This window comes from Centroberyx gerrardi, chromosome 13 (genome assembly GCF_048128805.1).
Source record: "Centroberyx gerrardi isolate f3 chromosome 13, fCenGer3.hap1.cur.20231027, whole genome shotgun sequence".
Taxonomy (NCBI): Eukaryota; Metazoa; Chordata; class Actinopteri; order Beryciformes; family Berycidae; genus Centroberyx; species Centroberyx gerrardi.
Window position 1 is genome coordinate 29342678 of NC_136009.1, and position 24153 is coordinate 29366830.

At 42.0% G+C, this 24153-nt stretch overlaps 1 protein-coding gene across 1 annotated transcript in view; it reads left to right on the forward strand.

The window, feature by feature from the left end:
- The window catches only part of wdr33 (WD repeat domain 33), a 42837-nt gene that overhangs the window by 5493 nt on the left and 13191 nt on the right, over nucleotides 1-24153 (forward strand). The window contains exons 2-7 of the mRNA XM_078287671.1: nucleotides 2750-2968; nucleotides 4970-5038; nucleotides 5493-5597; nucleotides 12222-12317; nucleotides 14865-15016; nucleotides 20999-21096. Coding sequence (XP_078143797.1) covers nucleotides 2765-2968; nucleotides 4970-5038; nucleotides 5493-5597; nucleotides 12222-12317; nucleotides 14865-15016; nucleotides 20999-21096 — 724 coding nt within the window. The 5' untranslated portion in view covers nucleotides 2750-2764. The remainder of the gene's footprint in view (nucleotides 1-2749; nucleotides 2969-4969; nucleotides 5039-5492; nucleotides 5598-12221; nucleotides 12318-14864; nucleotides 15017-20998; nucleotides 21097-24153) is intronic.

The following is a 24153-nucleotide window of genomic DNA, read 5'->3' on the forward strand; positions in this document are numbered from 1 at the left end:
CTTCAAAAGCTTTGTGAGATCCTGGTTCAGGTTTCCCTACACTGTCTGGCTTTTAGTGCTTCATCAAGACTTGAGACTTGACTTGACTTGGGTTCTGGTGACTTGGGACTTGACTCTGACTTGTACTTTGATGACTTGAAAAGGTTTCTAAAGTCTTGACTTGAGATCTTGTGTTTGTGTAAATGACTTAGATTGAAAGTGATGAGATTTGTTTCAGCGGACGACTGAATTTAAATTCTGTTTTCTGAATTTGTATGGAATGATTGAATTTATTGAAGTTGAAACTGATTATAGAAATCAAACTCATGATGCTCTTACCAAGTTTTTATCCTATTAAAACCATATTGCATTGAAAAGTCCTAGATATTTAGTTTTCTTTAAGATATTGAATTGATACTGGACTCTTGATTTGTTCTGACTTGACTTGCTGTTCTACATTTAGACTTGAGACTTGACATTAATGACTTGGACTTGACTTGGTAATCTACATTTAGACTTGGGACTTGACTTGAGACTTGTGCCTCAAGACTTGAGACTGACTTGTTGACTTGGTCACACCTCTGGTTGATCCCTAAAATGATCCACTGCTAAGCAACACATTTCCCTGTTGTTTCTATCAGATATTGGTCATATTGGTCAATATTGCTGTGAAGTGATCAGCTGATATGATCTGTGGTGCGACACACAGCTGTTACTAGACATGCAGGTCAGCGCTGCACCTTTCTGTCCAAAATCATAATCCTGATTATTTTGTGAGATACTGTGATTACTGTTTTGTGTCTTGATGTTTTGAGCAACGAAATTATTTTATTGCACTTGTGTCCCGGGTTCCTACACAGGTCTGGAAATATACGTTGTCCTGATAAGTTTGGAAATTACTCAAAACAGTTTGGAAAAGTATGGAGAAATATTATTGTACTCTCTTTGTACACATACAGCTGCATATTTTCTGCTGTTTTCAACCCGTCTCATCTCATATTCTGATATTTGTCACTGTGAACAATAATCTTACCTATAGAGTGGCATCATATAGTCAGTAGGGGCAGGATGACGATCTGAGTATATCATAAAACATGAAAATGTGTAAACCAAATCAGGAAATGTTTGGAATGAGTGTTGAGGCACTGAAACTGTGTAGGACTCCTCTATATCAACATCTTGGCAAGCGTTTCAGTATTGCAGATATGCTAAATGTGATAAATGCTTGTACATGAATTATTGTGCAGCCCTACATAACTTTTGACATTTGTCTTTTTTAAGCTGTTTTACTTTCTGTTCTGTCCGTTCTGCCCTTCCTTCCTACATGTTGATGTTGTGATTGACAGTGGTGTGAGTCTTGTTTGTAGCTGTGGAGCTCATGATGTGATACATAAGCCTCACTTTGGTATTTTATAATAATGTCATTGCAGTTTTGCAAAGATTTTCAGCAAAATATAGTGACTTTGTGCTGTCAGATGAGGTTAAAATAGAAAGTTTGTTTTCTCAGGAGGCACAAAAACTGCAGATTTTGTGTCCACAGGGCTTCGTTCAGTAAAAACACTTTAAAACATGATTGATTTTACACAAAAATGTCTTTGACTCAGGAAATTTTCTAGAGGGAATAGATTTGGTCTAGAAATGTTTGACTGTATTCAAAATGTACAATATGATATATTGCAGAGAAAAGGGCAATTTCCTTTATTTTTGAAGCACACCCCTACTTGTAAAGTATCATAATGATTCTGTGCAGCATTAGGAAGTTTCCTCAAAATGAATGATGGAGATAAATGACCTTTCATGCTAAACTGTGTTTCAGTAGCATCACTTGTGACTGGTGGAGATGTATTTCTAACATCAGACTCCCAAACTGTCATGCTTCATGCACAAAAGGAGGCGAGTCTGTTCTTTTGTGCACATCTGCTGCAGACTTGATGCAAGCACTTAAAAAACTACCACAGAGGTTAATATTGGCCTTTCAGTGCATTTTAATTATTCAAAAATAATCATCTTTCCTGGTTGGTTTGCACTGATGATTTTTACTGAGTAGAAAAGCTAAACAATTATGTAATGATTATCATGTTCTCTTATATTTGTGTAAAAGGAAATAAATGGGTTAGTACTAGGGCTGCATGATATTGATATTGCAAGTTTTTCCATGTTCCCCCCTCAATATTGTCAATATTGATATTCATGTGAACACAGCTTTTTCTACAATATTGCTTTCTCCCTTTTTACAAAATGTTCCATATAAGGAAAGAAATGCTACTGGTGAGGATTTGCTTGGTTTGAATAAAATGAAAGATGCTCACAGACTTAACTTGTAAATTTGAAACACCTTTCCCTCTGATGGGAAAGTTTCAGCCTCAGGAATCAGTAATATTTCGCTTTCAAGTGATTTCCTTCAGTTGTATCTTCCATCTCACGTCCTAAGATCCTCTGTAACTCCAAAACAGCAAAGGTTTCACATGGAGTGGTGGACTGAGTTTTTGTTTTATACACTCAGGCTGGAAGACGCTGCATCAGACCAACAGAGAGAGACAGCTGCTGTTTTTTAAGTGTACCTTTACCAGGGATTTTTATTTTTCCCCTTTTGTGATCTGTTTTTTGCCATTAGCTTATTTGTATTTCTTGTGTGTGTATTGTTCAGGTATTTGTATTGAATGAGTTATTTTATATTTGCTGATTACAAAGCAGTCGAAGCTGCACAGAAGAACTTACTCAGACTCGATGAGCCCCACTAATGACTCTGTCTCTCTCCTCCTTCCTGCAGGTTTAGCCGGTCACCATGGCGACGGACATCGGCTCGCCGCCGCGGTTCTTCCACATGCCGCGGTTCCAGCACCAGGCGCCGCGGCAGGTCTTCTACAAGCGGCCCGACTTCGCCCAGCAGCAGGCCATGCAGCAGCTCACCTTCGACGGCAAGCGCATGAGGAAGGCCGTCAACCGCAAGACCATCGACTACAACCCGTCCGTCATCAGATACCTGGAGGTACCGACGCCCCTTTGACCTTTACTCAGCCACATTCACACTGATCTACACATTCACACTGGGACCAGTACAACCAGGTTTCTACTGTTGGACACTGGAAGATGCCCAGTACTAGAGCTGACAAAAAATCGGAGTATTGCAATTGCGATTTAAACTGCGATTCATATCAGAAGTTTTTCTTGTCGTAAATTTTTTTGTGTGCAGGATTTACTGAGTTTGAGTCTGATGAAAGCTTTTGATTCATGGACCAAAGATTACCTGCAGCTCTAAAACACCAAACTCTCTCTTAAGCATTTAACTGTGGAAAATTGCATAAGTTCATATTGTGATTTTGATGTTTTTTTCGATTCGTGGTTCAGCTCTCCTCAGTTCTGTTGGCCCGGTGCAAGGATCATGGGTAAAGCAACCTGCACACCATGTAATCGGGGTGAAACAGCGATGATTTTGCTGTTACTATGTTGTGGTTCACTTTCCTCGTGATCGTTGTTTTGTTTATCAACTGACAAACCCAGTTAAAATGTGACTTTTTGCTGCTGGGTCCAGTTTAAGTTTCTTTCGTCGCCCAGTTCAACCACAGTCTTCTACTGTCGGCCAGTGGAGCAGCACTCTGTGGGATGTACCGAAAATTTACCAAAACCGGCACTGTCCCTCTCTCACGACCAAATTCCCTACAAGTCGGTCTGTTCAGGAAATACATCTGTCAAGGAGCCAACTTTGTCTAAACGGGTTCGTTTGTGTTGCTTCAGTTAAACTGAGAGCCGCTTCACAGTAGCAGAGTGAGTCAAGCCACACAGAGAAGGACAGAATAAGACAGGAAGTATGGGTTTACCTTCAAAATAAAACAACATACATTTTATATTTATGACGCTAATGGTGAATGTAGTATTTCTGCACCGAGGTTAGAAAAATAAACAGATTATCGTTTCATTTATCGTTATCAAGTAAATGTGGCAGTGTATAGTGATATGAATCTCAGGCTGTCTCGCCCAGCCCTGCTGCTCATACAGCTACACGCCGCTGAATAGCCGCAGCCTCTCTTAAGTTTTCAGTAAAAACCAACGCTCCTCAGGCATGATGGGAAGGAACTCTGCTGTGTTTTCTGAACCAGGGTCGTCAAGCTGAGCCAGCCTGCTCACAGGAGCTGCCAGCCTTCCTACAAGAAATCCAGTAGTATTGTTATGTTTACCTCAGATGTTTACAGCCAACGTGCCTTTGAGCAAGGCACTGAACCCCCAGCTGCTCCAGTGCAGCTGACAGCAGGGGACTGGTGGCACTGGTCAGCTCCCAGTGTGAATGCGTGTAACTGTATGAATGAGAGAGATCAGTTCAGCAAAACTCTTTCCAGAGTGAATAAAGTTTATAAAAGCATTCATTTTGTCACATGGTCGTAACCTCATGGTCTTGGTGCTGTTTCAGAGGCCTTTCCAACCTGATGATTAGGGTTGGGTTCCATTACCCAGTTCCATTTTGCCAAAATACCCGGATTCGTAAATCCCCCATTTTGAACGAATCCTCTTATCGAATCCCCCATCGCCCCCTGATGATGTCATGTTCTTGCGTCCCTGCTTCTCAGTGTGTTTGTCATCATGTCGGATCGACACAAGCGTTCAAAAGCGTGGGCACACTTATGAAAACTAAATGAGAATATGGTGAAATGCAATATCTGTGGCTCGGTTCTGTCGACTACAGGAGGGGCACAAGTGTGAAGAAAAAGCTCTTACCAACGCAAAAGTGCATGAGCGCTGTGTTTGTGACATTTTCTTTGTCCCTTTTCAACAAATTATGTAAAAAGGTTGGATGAGGGATTTGAAAAGCAGATTCCATACTGGATTCAGATTCTGTAAAATGCTTCCGAACCCGAACCCTACTGAGGAGTACTTTTGTTCTCTTTTTGATGTTTAGTTTAGCTTTCCTTCACTCTGTCAGCGCAGTGGCAGCAGGTTTGAATCGATGCGCTGGTGTTTTAACGCTTTATCCTGTCACATGCTCTTTCATCTGCAGAATCGGTTGTGGCAGCGAGACCATCGAGATTTTCGCGCCATCCAGCCTGATGCAGGATGTTACAACGACGTAAGTACAGCGTTGATTTGGCTGAGAAACGAATAAGAGCACTCCGTCACTTTTACTGTCCTCATCATTTCTGTGCTGGGTTTCCCAAATGCATCTTTAGACTTAAGTTCTCCTGTCTCCATTCACTGGCAGTAGAACAAAGATGAACTTAGTCACAAGGTGATTTTGGGGAATCCAGTCCAGCCATTACCTCATCATCTAGGTTTCTGACATGACGCTTTTGTCATTGGCTGGTAAAACTCTTTGACTGTGTTAAACAAAAGCTGCAACTTGGTATAAACTTCTCCTAAAAGGTTGACAACAGGAAGGAAGATTATGACCTGCCACCAGCCAAATATGCCTTATTGCAGCTAACCATTTGTCGTATTTTGCCATTGAAAGAATCAAAGTGGCTTGTGTATTTTGGAAACCACTGACTGATTTAAATCTCATGTCTGCCTCTCTGTCGCTGCAGCTTGTTCCACCTATTGGCATGTCGAGTAATCCCATGAACGCCGTCACCACAAAGTTTGTCCGAACCTCCACCAACAAAGTCAAGTGTCCTGTCTTCGTCATCCGGGTAAGTTCCTCCATACGTTTACATTTTACCTTTTAGGCCGATGTTCTTCTCCTGACCGACTTAGAAGGAGTGCAGCAGTGGAAACTGGGAGCCGGGAGGGTTGGCTCGCCTGGACAGACACCCAAAATAAATCCAGAATAGCTCCACCACTATCAGGTCTATATACAAGATCTTGGCCTCTATGGATAGACAAAAATTAGAAAATCTATACGCAGTGTCAATAACCTTGTGACTGTTACTAATGCAGAGTAAATTGATGTAAACTAAAGGGAGAATTTCACATTTTTATTTTACATTTTCCTAAAACTTCACCTAAATTAGACCATGAGAAACACCATGATAGCAGTGATCCTTTGGACAGTGATGCTACTGAATCCATTCAGCAACTCCTTGCCTACAACTGTGCCAAAGTAGATCAAAATAAAACAAAGAACATAAATAAATCATCTTTTAAATCTCTACATACTTTTATGGCAAGGCCATTTTATAACCTTTGACTTTTATTCATTTTTCAACCCTGCTGCTTTGCCTGTTATTTTACTCCATTTGTTGTTATCTCTATGACTTGATCCATTTACCTTACCTTTTGCTTATTGTTTTATTATTAATATTAGGCTACTATTAACTTTTTTTCCATTACTTCAACCTCTCTGATCTTTTGATTTGTCCTTTTTTCTTTTATCTCTCTTAATTATGAAGCACTTTCTAACTTTGTTTTGAAAAGTTCTATATCAATAAAGATTATTATTATAAATTCTACAAAGGTTTTAGTGAGGATAGGCCTCTCCATTTTGGCCACTTGGATACCCAAAAAGTGCCAAATGTGTTTTTTTTGTTTTTTTTTAACCTCTTGGCAGGGAATGTGACGGCAAAATAAAACTCATTTCCACTACAGAGGCTATGTGCACACAGTGCAACCTTTGGCTGTGACATTTATCCTATGCATCATCTGGTTCCACCTTTATGCACAGAATAAAATCAATAAAAAAAACTTAATTGCATTGCATTTTGTCTCCAAATGGAGTAGTTTTATTTGAAAAGTACATTTTGAAAAGTCCAGTTTGAATATAAAAAAAAGAATCTGTCTACACAGAATATAAAAATGTCTCTAATTTCTCAGTAGCCTAAAAAATTACAAAGCAGAAAAACCAATACAACAAAAAAAATAACCGTAACGAAAAGAATAATGAGCATAATAGTGAAAAGTTAGTAATAATATCGTAGTAAAATAGCAGATTTTACTGAGGTATACAAGAGTCTCAAGCCTGTCAGTTTGTAGCTATGATGAGGTCCACTTCAAGTAAAAAATACAGAAACAAAAAACAAAAAGTTAATAACAAGAATGTCCCTGAGGTATGGAAAAAATGGATCGGTGAGAGTAGCGCCGGACGATGATTCAAAATAATCGTTTGTCGTCATTCAGTGGAATCATATGGTGATGATTTGGGATATCGTGACACACAACTCTGCTGTCTAAATTGATGATAAGCTAATTTTGTTTAAAAAGTCTGACAAAATGAGGTATGAAACGGTTTTGTTTGAGATCACACCTAACATCACCATGCAGTTCAGTGCGATGAACATCAATTTGAAGTAATAGTGATGTTTTTTTATGATTATCGTGACATTGATTTCAGCCGTATCGCCAGCCGTAGGTGGTTTGCAGTTTGATCTTTGTCTTTACTTCTTGAGATGGTACTCTGAAAAGCAGTTCCTGGATGAGGTGAAGCACAGGGCAGCATCGCACCTGCTGCAGTAAACCGGCGTCTTCACCTTTTTCCCGTTGTCCCTGCAGACAACGCAGGTCCTCCGCTGGTCGGTGGCGGTTTGCCCGTAATACATGGGCAGGCAGGTGTCGGTGAGGGAGTGGCAGGGGGCTTCGGCCGCAACTGCAGCTTTGGCCTCCATCCCCATTTCCCTCATCAGGACCTCTCTGAACCTCTTAGGCGTCATGGGAGTCTGTCCTTTCCCGGCGGCCAGCTGTTTGAAGAGGATGAACGAGTTTACGACGGCGATGTCGACAAAATGATAAAAGAAAGTCTTGTACCATCGCATCGTCTTCCCGAGAACGGAGTAGTACTGGATGAGGGCGTCGGACAGGTCCACCCCGCCCATGTATTTGTTGTAGTCCCTGATCGCATCGGGGACGGGGACCTCTTTAACGCTCCACTCTCCGGCCTCCTTCACTCTCCTGTGGACAAAGTCTCCGCTGTAGGCTTTGTGGAAGGTGCTGCACATGGCCACCTCCTTCGTGTCTTTCCACTTGAGGAACAGGAGGTTCTCCTTGCGCAGCCACCTCAGATCCCCCCTCTCCGCCTTCTTTGGCAAGTCGTTTTGTGTCGTCTTTGGAAAGTCAGCGCTCCACTGTCGGATGGTCCCACAGGTAGCTATGCTTTTGGTGGCAAGTTTTGCAAAGAGTGCTGGGCTTGTGTAGAAATTGTCCACGTAAAGGTGGTAGCCCTTGCCCAGAAGAGAAAAATCCATTAGGTCCATCACTGCGGTGTAGCTAAGGCTCTCCTCCTTAACAGGACCATTTTTTCCTTGATACACAAAGAAATTCCAGGTATATCCTGTTTGTGAATCAGCCAAGACGAACAGTTTGTATCCATACTTAGTTGGCTTGTCCTTCATAAATTGCCTGAAACCAATTCTGGCCTTGCTTGCCACCATCCTCTCGTCGATGCTTATCTCCCTGCTGGGCTGGAAAAGAGATTTGCATGCATTTACAATCTGGGTGTAGAGGGGTTTTATTTTGAAGAGCCGGTCGTACTGCGGTGTTCCCTTCTTCTCCTGATTTTCACCATCCTCTTTGATGTTGGCTAGATGAAGGGACCAAAAAATGGCTTCAAATCTGTCCCTGGTTATGCAGTTGCGTGGAAATGCGAAATTATACGGCCACTCCTTCCTCCACATGTCTGCCCTCGAGTGCACTTGGACCAGCCCAGAAAAGATTATTATGGACAAAAAGGTGGAAAATTCCTGAACCGTGAGAGGAGACCACCTGTACTGCAGCCCTGACTTTTTTCTTTTGGCAGCTTGTTGGTTGGTGTTGTTGATGATGGTGTGAATGACGGAGGAGCTGAAGAACAGCTTGAATAAGCTCAGCGGTGACCAGTCCACGGTCTTGTCGACCCTCGGCCCCGGCGGATGTGTAGGCTGGAACTTCGGCAGCGGCGGTTTCACGTCCGGCTCCTCTGTGTTGTGCCACCTGTCCTGCTCATCACACCCAGAAGTGACCCGCCTGGGCCGTTTGCTGGCAGAGCCGCCTCCTCTGTGCCGACCCCTCTTGGACTGGGGCAATTTTCCCGGCGTGGCGGCGGAGGATGGTCTCTTTTTTGGCGTCGATGAAGAAACTACCGGCGACGAGCGTTTCGCGGGACTTGAGGTAGCGGGGCACAATGCTCGCCTGACTTGTGCAGGTGGCACAAAATCTGCGTCTCCTCCCTCGTCCTCACTGTGGAGATGAGAGAGAGAGAGAGGTTGAAGATTACATTTGCGTGGGTTCATTTATCAAAATAACACATACTTAATGAGAACTGGATGATCAAATTCTGACTACATAAGGGCTTATGAGTATAATATAGTGACGGGACAATATATCAGAATTCAATATCGCAATCCAAAAAAAGTGACAATCCATATGTTGTGTCAGGAACATGAATGGTGATATCAGCTCCATGTTATTCTGCTGTCAGGAACATGAATGGTGATATCAGCTCCATGTTATTCTGCTGTCAGGAACATGAATGGTGATATCAGCTCCATGTTATTCTGCTGTCAGGAACATGAATGGTGATATCAGCTCCATGTTGTTCTGCTGTCAGGAACATGAATGGTGATATCAGCTCCATGTTGTTCTGCTGTAGTAATCACTAATGAGACTCTTGACCATCACAGTTTCACAAGCTCTCCATCCAAATTATATTATTGTCACATGTTCTAGCAGCCAATGGCATCGCTAGAAAGATTTGTGTCTCAGAAATAAACAGAATTCTGCACAGTCAGACTTTGTTGTCACTGAACTTTTATTGATCACATCGGATCCTGGTTGTATTGAATCCTGAACCCTGTATTGTGTATTGTGAGATGAGCAGGTTTTGCCAGCTGTAATATAACTAGACAGCTGTGAAGGATGTCATGTCGAGCTTGAAACCCAAAAAGTTAGTTTGCGCAGTAGACGGCTGCGTACACACACCTTGAGGCGGCTCGCTGGGCGACGGTAGCGCTGCTGGAGCCAGACGGGCTCGGTGCGTCTTCCTCTAACTCGTCTTCCTCTAACTCGTCTTCCTCTAACTCGTCTTCCTCTAACTCGTCTTCTGGGCTGTGGAAATGGAGGCAAGCGATGTTAAGATCAGTTCATTGACCTGAGGACTGGATGCACCTGGAGCTTCTTTGTGTATCAAGGAAAAACTGCTCTTGTTGCAATATCTGTCCAGTTAAAAACAACATGTTTAGGCACATGAGAAAAACATGTGATTGAATTACAAAGCAGAAAAACCAATACTTTTTTTTCCTGCATATACAGTACTGTACAAAAGTCTTAGGCACCCTAGATTTTTTTTATAGCAATTTTGTCTTAGATGTTTGTTTTCTGAATTAGTGTGTCAGACTGCTCGCTTTGGTAAATGTTTATGTTTAGAAACTTTTAATTATTTTTGAAAGCATCTTCACTTTACAGATTTTTGTGTCTATGTGCCTGAGAATTTTGCACAGTACTGTAATTACATAACAAGTGTCCATATTGTAAGTAAAATCTTGGAAGCAAGGTGGAGCTGGGAAGTATGCCAATAAACTGACAATGTTTCTTAATAAATTTAACAACTACGAAATAAAATCTAAAATCTCAAGTTTTAGTTATAATCCCCCCCCCACACACACACACACACACACACAGCAACATGAACTCTGAAGAGTATGTGTGTGTGTGTGTGGCGGGGGGTGGGGGCTATGCGCCATTTCGGAACTATTGAGATAAATAAAAACGAAGATATCACGCTTGTTAATCAAACGCCAACAAAATACAGTCAGACGGTCCAGAAAACAACATGCACGCGCCCGTTTACCGGACGGGGGGTTGGCCGGGGCGGAGAGGCGGCCGGTGAAACTAAAGCGACGGACCGCGGCGGAGAGGCGGCCGGTGAAACTAAAGCGACGGACCGCGGAGTCTTTCAGGATGCAAACGAAACGGAAATCCGTTATAAACTTACTCGTCAAATGGATCCGTGTCGGTCACAAAGCTCTCGTCCCCGTCCTCGTCCTCGTCCCCGTCCCGGTCCCAGCAGGAGCTGTGCTCGTGCTCGTGCTCGTGCTCGGACTCGTCCAGCTCCACGTCCACCTCCGCTGCGGCCTCCAGCACGCGCGACATTTTGTGTGTAAAGAAAACAAATTCATAGAAAAACAAAACAACACGTGGGGGGAAAGGGCGTGCTGCTAGCCCGGTCCCTCGTGGCTGCAGAGTGATCCAGCTGCTGCAGCTGGACCGGGAGGCGGGGTCTTTTCCTCCCGGACACACCGGAAATACCCCCTGGCATACCGGAAGTGTTTATTTATTTATTTATTTATTTATTTATTTATTTATTTGAAAGAACCTTTAAAAAAATACAACAGTGTAGTACCAAAAAAATAAAGATGACAGACATTCAGGGGACATACAGCATTTAGTAACGCTTTATTTATATAGCACTTCACAAAATACAAGAGTTACAAAGTGCTTTACAAAAGGAAATAAAACAAGAAGGAAGTTAAAAACAATGAAAAGAAAGATAAAAAGAAAAAAGAGGGAAAAAGAGCACAGGACATAAAGTGCAGACAAGTAGTGCAGCAGTCCATAGGAATATAAGATAATAAAAATAATAATGCCTCTTTAAATAAATGGGTTATAAGAAGTGATTTAAAATGTACCTAAATTACACAAAGACCTTGTATGAATGACTAATATTACATAGTACTCAATCTGAAGTGAAGTGCAAAATCGGGGTATATTATTGATGATAAACCTGGACTATAATGATTTTGGTTTATTTTTTTAATTGTATCATTCAACGACACACACTTTAATTTAAGCACTAAATCAAATAAAGCACATTTATTTGTAAAACAGCTGTTTGGAATAATTGTTGTACTGTGTTTTCTGGCCATCTGATTAGTCTCAAGTACTTTTATTATTGTTTTATTATCAGTATAATAATAATTGTTGTTCATATTAGTTCAGTTATTGCTATGATTGTTATTGTTTTTACTTTTACTACTGTATATAATGTAATATTATTTTTATTAGCATCACTACTGCACACACATTGTACAGAACACATTGTACTATACTGTATACCTTTATAGTATTACAACCATCACTCTTACTGTTTTTATTGTGTTCGCACTACTAGACATTTTTTCCTCCTTTTTCCAACTCTGTATATTAGTCCTTCTCTATCTATCCAGCTCATTCCTACAACCACTCAGAATTTGCACTGTGTGTTATATGCTTGCTGTGGATGGAGATTAATTGATTTTCTCTATTTCCTCTCTCATTTCTCCCCCATCATCCACTCCTTCCTTCCCCGCTCATCCCCCCCTCCTCCCTGTTTGCCCCCCCCCCCCCCCCCCCCCCCCCCCTCCTCCCTCCAGTGGACTCCTGAGGGCCGCCGTCTGGTCACCGGCGCCTCCAGCGGCGAGTTCACCCTGTGGAACGGACTCACGTTCAACTTTGAGACCATTTTACAGGTGAACATCAATTCATCAATAATACACACTCTCATGGAAATGAACTGGATCATTTTCAGGTGTTGAAAACTTTGGGAAGCCGCACTAAAGGCTGAAAAACTGTGGAAAAGATATTGTTGTACCGATGCTGCTATATTCCACATATTGTCATGTTGTCATAGAGTTCAGTGGTTCTCAAACTGGGTGTTGGGACCTCCCAGGGGGTCGGGAGATGATTTATGGTATAAGAAAAAAAAACATTTCTGCTATACAAACTTATTATTATTTGTCATTTTTCAGATTTGTCTCTTAATATTTGCTTTTTTCTTGTGAAACACTGTATAGTTTTCAGCCTCTCAGCCTCCTCTGATAATCAAATGAAATAACCCGAAAAGGGAAAATGAGTGTTTGGTTGAACTGTTCACCGCTCAGCATCCCCAGCGTGTGAAGCGGCCATGAGCCAAAACGTTTGAGAGCCACTGGTCTAGTTGACAGTCCGACTGTCCGGCCGCTATCAGCAGACATCGTACTGAACGCTGACCAAAGTTTTCAAAGCCAGTCTGGGAAAAATAGTCGTAGCAAAAGTGTAGGAACTCTGTAGCCGACCTGACATCATCTGCACTCCTTCTTATAAAGCATTTCATACTTAATAATCTCTGCAGTCTGGTTTCATACCTCACTTCTCAAACCACATGCTGCCACTAACATCCCTAACTAATATCTAACACTAACATCCCTAACTAATATCTAACACTAACATCCCTAACTAATATCTAACACTAACATCCCTAACTAATATCTAACACTAACATCCCTAACTAATATCTAACACTAACATCCCTAACTAATATCTAACACTAACATCGCTCTACACAGTAAACACTAATCCATATAGAAATTTACATTCACATATCTGCCATCTGCTGGATGCTTTTACCAAAAATGTCTTAACAGTAATATGAGGCAGTACAGCTGAAACATGGGGGAGAAAGGGGAATTGAACCCTTAACCCTGGCGGTCTTAGAGCCTTGCTTTAGGGAATTGAACCCTTAACCCTGGCGGTGTTAGTGCCTTGCTTTAGGGAAATTAACCCTTAACCCTGGCGGTCTTAGTGCCTTGCTTTAGGGAATTGAACCCTTAACCCTGGCGGTCTTAGTGCCTTGCTTTAGGGAATTGAACCCTTAACCCTGGCGGTGTTAGTGCCTTGCTTTAGGGAAATTAACCCTTAACCCTGGCGGTGTTAGTGCCTTGCTTTAGGGAATTGAACCCTTAACCCTGGCGGTGTTAGTGCCTTGCTTTAGGGAAATTAACCCTTAACCCTGGCGGTGTTAGTGCCTTGCTTTAGGGAAATTAACCCTTAACCCTGGCGGTCTTAGTGCCTTGCTTTAGGGAATTGAACCCTTAACCCTGGCGGTGTTAGCGCCTTGCTTTAGGGAATTGAACCCTTAACCCTGGCGGTGTTAGCGCCTTGCTTTAGGGAAATGAACCCTTAACCCTGGCGGTCTTAGCGCCTTGCTTTAGGGAATTGAACCCTTAACCCTGGCGGTGTTAGCGCCTTGCTTTAGGGAATTGAACCCTTAACCCTGGCGGTGTTAGCGCCTTGCTTTAGGGAATTGAACCCTTAACCCTGGCGGTGTTAGCGCCTTGCTTTAGGGAAATGAACCCTTAACCCTGGCGGTGTTAGTGCCTTGCTTTAGGGAATTGAACCCTTAATCCTGGCGGTGTTAGTGCCTTGCTTTAGGGAATTGAACCCTTAATCCTGGCGGTGTTAGTGCCTTGCTTTAGGGAAATGAACCCTTAACCCTGGCGGTGTTAGTGCCTTGCTTTAGGGAATTGAACCCTTAACCCTGGCGGTGTTAGTGCCTTGCTTTAGGGAATTGAACCCTTAACGCTGGCAGTGTTAGTGCCTTGTTTTAGGGAATTGAACCCTTAACCCTGGCGGTGTTAGTGCCTTGCTTTAGGGAAATGAACCCTTAACCCTGGCGGTGTTAGTGCCTTGCTTTAGGGAATTGAACCCTTAATCCTGGCGGTGTTAGTGCCTTGCTTTAGGGAATTGAACCCTTAATCCTGGCGGTGTTAGTGCCTTGCTTTAGGGAAATGAACCCTTAACCCTGGCGGTGTTAGTGCCTTGCTTTAGGGAATTGAACCCTTAACCCTGGCGGTGTTAGTGCCTTGCTTTAGGGAATTGAACCCTTAACGCTGGCAGTGTTAGTGCCTTGTTTTAGGGAATTGAACCCTTAACCCTGGCGGTGTTAGTGCCTTGCTTTAGGGAATTGAACCCTTAACCCTGGCGGTGTTAGTGCCTTGCTTTAGGGAATTGAACCCTTAACCCTGGCAGTGTTAGTGCCTTGCTTTAGGGAATTGAACCCTTAACCCTGGCAGTGTTCCCCATTGAGCCACACAGCACCACCATCCAGTCTGCCTTCATATCTCACTTTAACAAACCACATTTTGTTCATTTTGAAAGCCATTCTGTGATGCTATTGTAATACTTTGTGTATTAATATTTGCAGTACTAATATACTACCTTATCTGCCCCCCCCCCCCCCCCCCCCCCCCTCCCCGCAGGCCCACGACAGCCCGGTCCGGGCCATGACTTGGTCTCACAACGACATGTGGATGCTGACGGCCGACCACGGCGGCTACGTGAAGTACTGGCAGTCCAACATGAACAACGTCAAGATGTTCCAGGCTCACAAGGAGGCCATTAGAGAAGCCAGGTTTATACCCAATCTACCACTTTCTGTAGTTAACCCAAGTCTGTTGTTACTATTACCACTGCCCGTCCTGCAGTACCGGGGCGTAGCCACAGGGGGGCGCTGTTCCACCTCCCCCCCGCCCCCGTGTCGCCCCATGTTCTTGTCGTTGATAAATGACAGATGTAAGTGTGTGCTGTCGCAACACTGCATTGATCTGTTGTTGATATTCCTCCTATTATTTCTATCATTTCCTGTGGCTGAGCTGTTGTCTCTTGATTTTTTTTTGCTCTACATAATTCCTATGTACAGAAAAGGTTGATTTTGCACGGTCTTGTTGAATAAAGTGATCTATATTCTTTACGTTAAAGAAACACTGGGTAGGCCCAATGGGATGCAGCTTGACCAATAAAGTTGAGTGGAGGGTTGTAATAATAACCAATAAAAGCCCAGGGTTTCACTTTTTACCAATAAAGTTGAGTCAAGAATTTTTAGTACGGACCAATAAACTGGAGCAGAGGGTTTCCCTAATAAAGACAATAAAGTGACATCACTGCAGTATGGAAATGGCTCCTCAGGGAGTTTGTGCTTCACACACATGTCAGTAGGAGGCGTGTCACACGGCCACACAGTCACACTGTTGGTTTGATTTCCTGCTTTTTGTTGCTCCCGGACACCCACAAATCAGCCATAGCTTTTTGAATAAAGTTTTTATTTTCTGCTGAAGCCGTGCCAAACGCGTCTCTTGGAAAAGAGCGGTTGGCCGGCTGACACGACACTTCCACATCTCAGTAGTAGAGCTGAAACGTCGGGTCCGCAAGTTAACTTCCCCTCATTTTTCCCATCGGGGATTTGACTATCAGCCGTAACGTTTTAACGGTGTACAGGAAGACTTAACATGAGATATCAGAATGTGAAACGGCTTAAAAATGTTCCTTCGATCTGATTTCGACTTTGATGTTAAGAAATCATGTTTTATTCCTGAGTTCTTGGTGAAATCCTACACTACCCACAAGCTTTAGAGAGTTCCCGCCGACCAGAGAGGTTGCTGTTACCATGGAAACGTTAACCGCTCCAAAGTTGCGCACAGTTGGTAGCCAGACCGGAGCGAAGCAACGTTAGTCAGCTAGTAACCTGTCTCTGTGATCAGGTGCTCCAGCATGATGTCACTGTCACATGACACTGAGAGAGCAGTATAGTCCTGCACACTGTCTAGACTCGTGTAATACTTTATTGAATACTTTATTTTGGTCATAAGACCTTCATCAGGCTTCATCTAGGAGCTACATGGTGTTAGACCCCGGTCCGGCCCATGTATGGAAAACAAAACATAACACACTTATGACCGAAATGTCGCAATAAAGTGCAGAATGTGTGCGGGATTATTTTGCTTTCTTAGTATCTACCTTTTTGTTTTTTGTCCTGTGCACCTGTCACTCATTCTTTTTCTTTGCTGTCAGACATGATGAACATCATTTCAGATCAGTGTTCACCCTTGTATTCTTCTGTTATTTAGCATCACTATGGATGAAATGAGGGAAAGGGAATCTGATGCCACTCACAGTATCGTATGGGATAATAGTTCATTCTGTCTTTAAAAACATTACATACACAGTTTGCCCTTTTTAAAAGATGTTTTCTGAACCTTTTTATAAGCTTGTCCTTGTTGTAGAAGTCGTAGCTGCTCGGTTCAGTTCAAAGCTTAAAATTCACTATTTGGGAATATCTGACATGTTTTTGGGAAATGGGAAATTTACTTCCAGAATCAGTTGCCGCTGAAAATAAAGGAACGTCAACGTTTCAGCTCTATTACACACAGTAGAGTCTCCTTCACAGTAGAGTCTCCTTCACAGTAGAGTCTCCTTCACAGTAGAGTCTCCTTCACAGCACCCCCTCCTCCCCCCTCCCCCCCCTTCCTGTTTTCACTCTTGCTTCTCCTGGGACACGCGGCCTCGCCCCCCCAAAAAAAAGTTGCCTTTGTGTTTGATCGCTGCCTTTTTTGTGGCGTCCATCTTGGAGGACATGGTGAATAAAGATCAGTAACGGCTAATGACATCACACCACCACCCAGTACCTCACTCCTCAGTGTTTCACTTCCCCCACCGTCTTATTTGTTTCTGACCATGAGATACTTTACATGCTGTTTACAACTTTTTATTTCAATTGATTTTGTTTTTTTCACAAGTTTACCAGAAGTGGATTTGTACTTTTTTTTAGGAGCGTGGAAGTTTTCTGTTTTGGGGTTTTAGATCACAGCTGTAATGAAGCTGGTGAGGATGACGATGGGTAAGAGATAGACGAGTTTTAATAGACTTTTATCTCGGCCTCTCTGTGTCTCCGGTGGGTTCGGGGTCTTTGTGATGTGGTTTGTTTTCTGGATTTGTCTCTGCATTGCCTCATCACGCCTGTCTTTACACTGAACGGCCTGCGGGTGGAGCTGTTTCCTCTTGTTTAGTAGTCTTGACACAAGCTGAGTGGCAGTGAGTTGTAGGTGCAGGTTGAGCAGGAGAGCGCTCTAAAATAGTGTCTAGATGAAGAAATCATCTTAGGAAAACTGTCTGAGGGATATCGGCCTTTTGAGAAGTTTGTTATTTGCCACCAAAAACTCCTTTCAGTCAGACTACAGGGTTGTTTCCATAGAAAACTCAGCAAACCTTTCCTGTTGAGTAAGTTTTTCTCCTCATTCAGTGGCAGTAATATAATTAACTTTGTCTCACCAGACTTCAGACGGTTTGCTTACCTGATAATTCATTTTAATTTACGCCGTTTACAACATGAACGCAACAGGTAGACAGCAGTGCTGCACTTTGCACCGTCTCTCTCAGATGGACTGTAGTTTATTATGTGGCGTAAACGTCTGCATTTTCTATTAATAACAGATTTTATTTTTTACTTTATCCTTTTTAACAGGCAGGTCACTTAACAAATTCTTATTTACACAGACGACCTGGCAAGAGGATTTATATAGCCTCTTAGGGGGATAGAGGAGGGGATTGAAAACAAATATTAGGTTATCATCATCAGGATTACTGAACAATTTTAGCACTAATTTGACACATAACTTATTAATCACAGTACAATGAGAAAGGTGCGGACAGTTTAGCTGCAGCTTCTGTTGGCCAACAATATGATTTTCCTCCATAGTCGGGTTGTCCTGCACAACTTCAGGGCTTAAGGATGGAGAAACATTTCAGAGCCAACAAAAAAAAATCAGTGTTTGAGCACATCTGTGTGACTTTGATGCAACACACCTTTGTTATATTGAGCTCAGCATGTGTTAACATCTCGTCACTGTCGGGTGAAAACCTCACATCTTCAAAATGTCAGCTTTTCAGGAACTGAAATACATCCGCCTGGTTTCAGCCTGAGTTAATCCAGTGATTCCTGACAGTTTTCTCAACATATACAGGAACATGTAATCTGAAGCGAAACATGAAAATCACCCGAATTGGAGTCATGAGGTTTTTTACGGGACAACAATGACATGTTCCTGTATGAGTTGAGAAACTGCTTCCTCCCTTGGGTTTGTGAAACCTTTTCAAAACCAGTTAGATTAAGTCAGAAATGTATCGTCCGCTAAAACAAGGCTGTTTGTCGTAGTTCCTAAGAAGTTGACATTTTGGAGATCCGAGGTTTTACCCGGCAACAGCGACATGCTGTGTTGAACAGTAACGCAGGTGTGCTGCAGCCTGTTTGACAGCACAGGGATATTGAAGTTCGATGGGCCGCAAAATTGAATTAAGTAATTGAGGAAATCTTAAAATATTTTCCCACCCTGAGATGATGTATTTTTCCCCATGATCAAAGTACAAAATTCTAAATTTCTCAAGCTTAATCCAAGAACAGTCTATTATTCCTATATTTCATACATAGTGTAAATATAATCCTGTTGAAATGTGAATGAACAGTCTTTAGTTCGGTGGCCTTGTTCTAATTCTGTCACTTTTTGTTTTTTGTCACAACTTTGTGTTTCCAGCACAAACTTTAGATCAGTAAATCAGTGTTTTTCCACCATACGATGATTCAGGTTGAGAATCCAAATTTTATCTAGCTTATTAACCTATTAATCCTATATTTCAAACATTCTATAAATACAATCCTGTTAAAATCTGATTGAAAACGCTTCCCCAAACCCTGTAGCCTTATCTAGTTTTTTTATTCCCAGCCTGTTTTTGGGAGGAGTGTGTGACTCTCATCTTACTGCTGCCTTCCCTCCTGCCCCGAAACAGACAGAACTGCAAATGAAAGTTTTGTTGAAGGCAAATTAACAGCAGACAGATATTAGATTTTTTTTTTGGTGCGTCTTGTAGGTTCGTCCACACTAGCCTGCTCTGTGTAGTTGGCCGGTTGGCTGTTAACCAGACCTAGAATTTAAAGGGGAGTGCCACCTATTTTAAGAATTCACATTATTTCTGTGTCCCAGGACAGTTCAGTCAGTGTTTGGGAACTTGCACCACTCTTTCCTAAGGCTAAAAATCAGAGAGAAAACCCTTGAACTGGTGATGTGACTTGGATGTAAAATGAGTCGTCACACCAAGTTTATATTCTAGTGTTGCTAATGAGTCCCATTCATTGTCTATGGAGCAGAGCCAGATTTTACATCCCAGTCACATCACACATTAAAGGGCCAGTTCTCCAGTTTGTAGCTTTAGGAAAGAAAGCTGCAAGTTCCCAAACGCTGCCTGAACCGTCCCGGGACACGAGGAGAACATGTGAAGTCTTAAAATGAGCGGCGTTCCCCTTTCAGCTTCTTCTGTTGTCGTCGTAGTTGTTGCTCCGGATGAGACAGAGAGAGAGAGAGTGCTGAATGTACAAAACATGAGGAGCATCTTCCTGATATTGAGTTGCAGCCGCTTTTGACCAATCCACAAAAAAATCCCTCTGTAACTCGTCTGCTTCTCTTTATCTCCGTCTCCTCCTTTGTTGATCAGTATGGATTTAATCATGGAAATCGATAAGGGATGACGGCTTTGACCTGAATTCACCTCATTACCGGACTCAAATTGTATGTATAAAGTGGCAGGAGGTGTAGGAGGATGGATTGGTTTTCCTCTGAAACATGTCGGTGCTGAACAGTGTTTGATTGTAGGTGTAGAAACATGTCCAGAAATGGGAGAAATGTCCTCACACACTGCGCTGATGCTGCTCCCCTGGTTCATTTAGGAACTTTTGGGCCTCAGCTGGTCTGTGGTGATTTAGTATGAAGCAACTGGTCGGGGTTTTGGATTTGTCCCTAGCTGTTGTCTAGAGTTACGACGGTGGGTTTGGTCGATGGTTCGGTTTACTGTGTTTCTGAAGGGCTTTCCGCGCTCGGTTCTCACCGGGGTCGAGGTTTGAGCTGTGGGTGTGAAGCTGGTCGTTCCTTTAGTGAATGTTATTTACCGACAGGCAGGATGGGAAATCAACACCAGACAAAACACGTGTTTGACTGCGGCTTGTGAGTTGGTCTGTTTCACCGGCCCGGCTGCTGTTCAGAGGCCTTTTTGGATTTTAAAGCTCCCATATTATTCAGTTTTTTAATGATTCAGTTTTTAGGATCAGAATAAAGTTCTTCATGATGTTCTGCAGATAAATGTAGTTTAGTAAAAAATTCAGTTGAGTTAAACTGAACGAATGTGAAGACTGAGTCGTCGCAATACTGGCTCCTGATTGGCCGACAGCAGCGGCTCCTCTAATTCAAATGAGGTAAACCTGCTGAGTCGAGGCTTTCAGTTCAAATGCTGCAGACTGGACCCTGATTGGAGTTTTGAAAATGCAATAACTTTACATTTAACCGCAAATTTTGATAATATCCTCATTAAACTTTTTTGAATCATATATATATATATATATACAGTATATAAGCAGAGGACAATGTGAACTCCTATAACATGGGACCTTTAAAGCGCCTAGTCGACAGGTGAAATGGTGAAAATGTGTGGTGAACACTGTGGTGCAGCGGAGCGCCCGGCTCTCTGCTGCCTTGCTGACTGTCTGCTCTCCCTGCCTCTCCCTGCCTGTCTTCAGTTTCTCTCCCACGGATAATAAATTTGCCACTTGCTCGGACGACGGAACCGTTCGAATCTGGGACTTCCTGCGCTGTCACGAGGAGCGGATCCTCAGAGGTACGTTCCTGCTCGCAACACCGGCCGATGTACCCCGCCGCACCGCACTTCACTTCACACAACACCAACTTAAACCCTGCCGCTCCCACCGACCGCTCCATCGTTACAAACTCTATAGATGCACAAGGCTGTTCCACACATTTAAAAGTCCAACACTCCTCAAACGTAGGTGTTTAGGTTCCAGGATCAATATATCATATAATTTTGGATTCCTCAGTGAGACTTTTTTCCTCTTGTTAACGTAGTGTGCGGATTCTCTTCATGCTTGTTGAATTCATCATTACAAACCCATGTTTCACAGTGAAGCTTTATTCAAACCCACAGAACTTTATTTTTAATTCTAGTCCAGATCCCAAAGTTTCCAAAGACACCAAACATGACAGGCTGAATTACAGGGAAACGTGTAGAAAATGATGCACAAGACATCTAGAGTTTTTCCATTTGATGTAATGGTGCAGCCATAAAAAAAAATGGCTTCTTGGGTTTGAATATTTCACTCAGTATCAGCAGCTGTAGCTTCAGTGAAGCGTTGGAACAGCAGATACAGAATATGGATTAAATGTTCTCCTGCAGAATGAAAAATAAATGTATAACTTAAAATTTAAGGGGAGACTCAGGGTGCGAGGGGTTAAACACACTGGCAGAAGACTCCAGTTGTAACCAGGCCAGGAAACTCTCTGTCTGCAGGCCAAAATTCACCAGCTTTTAATACTGTTTTACTAACGGTTTAGATTTGTAGAGTAGAAGAAGAAGACGACCTGATGGTTAGATACCGGTCACAGCAGCTGTTTCGGCACAAAGCCTTCACCAGGGTCACATGACGGACAGCAGCTGTTTTATCCCTTTACAAAAATGTCATTATTTAAGATCCTTTACCTCTTTGCCATGTGACTCTTTTTAAACACATTTTTAGAACAGAACAGTCGCTCTAAAATCGCTCTCCAAAATATGAACTCATTTAAGATCTATTGTTTCTTTGTCATGTAACCCTGATGACAACTTTATGCCAAATCAGTTTATTATTAGAGCTGAACAATTAATCTAAAAAAACAAAACAGAAATCCCAATATGAACTTCTGCAATTTCCAAATCTCAGAGTCTGCAGTTCATTTCTTCAGAGAGAGTTTGGTCCAAACTGGAAAAAAACCTTCATCAGACTCAAACTCAGTAAATCTGCTCACTCACATCTAGTTTATTTCACTTTTCTTTAAACAATTTTAAAGTTCTAAAAAAGAGAAACTTGTGATGATATGAATCGCAGTTTAAATCGCAGTTGCAATATTCTCTCAGATAATCGCAATTAGATTTTTTTGTCAATATTTTTCAGCTCTAGTTTTTATAAAAACGTGTTAGAACATCCGTCAGCCTCCAGTAGAAGCTGATGTTCCTCTAACTCTATTTTCACAGTTTCATCAGCTGAACAGAACAGACTCTAAATGCTGGTTGTTTCCTGCAGAGACGAACTAACAGACACCGTCGGATGTTTAGCAGCGTTTTACCGGTCAGGTTCCCACACTGACTCTAAACCCTGAGGTGATGCAGTCACCTGAACACCAGTGAATATTTAGCTGTGGCTCGGGACGGGACAGTAACCGGTGTTACTATTTAGTGCAGTAGAAAACAGTTAAGTGTTATCACTGTGACCTCCGTGATAACTGCTGACTTGTTGGGAGGCTGAATAACAAACGCAAAGAGTCAATTTACATAAATATTTTACACACGTTCTACAGTCTTACATTAAAACGTCTTTAAAAAGATGTACACCAGTCAAAAGTCTGGACCCACCTGCCTGAATATTCTGTGTTTCATTCTCTTAAAGCCATTTTGATCTAAAGGCTTCTGCTTAAATGCTTTAAATTAGTTTCTTAGACAAATATAAATAGTGAAGTTGATCCTATGTATGAATTTCTTTCCAAAGCCTTTGCCTTTCCATCAAGGCAAAGAATCTAAAATATAAGAGTTTTGATTTGTTTAACACTTTTTTGGTCGCTGCATAATTCCATTTGTGTTATTTCATAGTTTTGAGTCTTTACTGTTATTCTAAAATGTGGAAAAATAGTAAAAATAAAGAAAAATGTGGTGTGCCCAAACTTTTGACTGGTAGTGTACATGTAGATGATAAATGTCTTGTGATAGATATGATAAATTAGTTTCTAAGTAATTGAAGCATATTACAGTGCTGGTTTTAAGGTTTCCATCTTATTAATAATTACAGAGCTAGTAAGTAGTTTGATAAGGAGTAGTAGTAGAAGTCTGCTGTAGTTCAAAATAATCAAGATGTTGGTAAAAGATGCTTAAAGTGCAGCAAAATAACTATTTTACTCCTCAAATGAAGACTAATAAACATGATCTATATTTGTCATCACAGTATATATCAAACTAATCAGGATTATCTCTTCCACCATAATGTTTTTAGGAGTTTGTCTCCAGTAGTTTTTAGTCTGTAGAGGCAGTGAGTTCAGTTTTGTTTCCAAAGGATTTTGAAAAAATAAAACTCTGCCGACTAAAACCTCAATAAAGACCGGCTGATACTCTGTCTGGCTGCTGATAGGTCTGACAGGATTGATTTTATTTAAATTTTATATATAAGTCAAATTTATCATATCGTCGACTTAAAATGCTTTCAATAAAAACAGTAAACAAAAACATTCAAGTGTTTCCTGTTTCAGTGGTGACAGTTGACACAGAAGTTCATTTTCACACTTTTCAAAATAAATCTAAAATGCTTTGCAAACAAAACGATAATAAAAGGTAATACGATGAGCAATAGAAATAACATTTTATTTAGTATGACAAAAACGATATTTCCACCAGCTGCTGCGTCCCTCAGCAGGATGCAGACAGACATGAAGCTGCAGAGCTCAGGAGGAAGTGACATCATCATAAACACACACACACATGCATCTACACACACACTACAGTACGGAGCCTCGCAACAATATTTATCTTCCTTTTGTTTTACAGTTTAGAAGGAGAAGACAAAAATCATTGCGCTCAAAACAAGACACAAAGAAACGGCCAATCAGCAGCCAGCTAGATGTTTTGAATAATAAATGA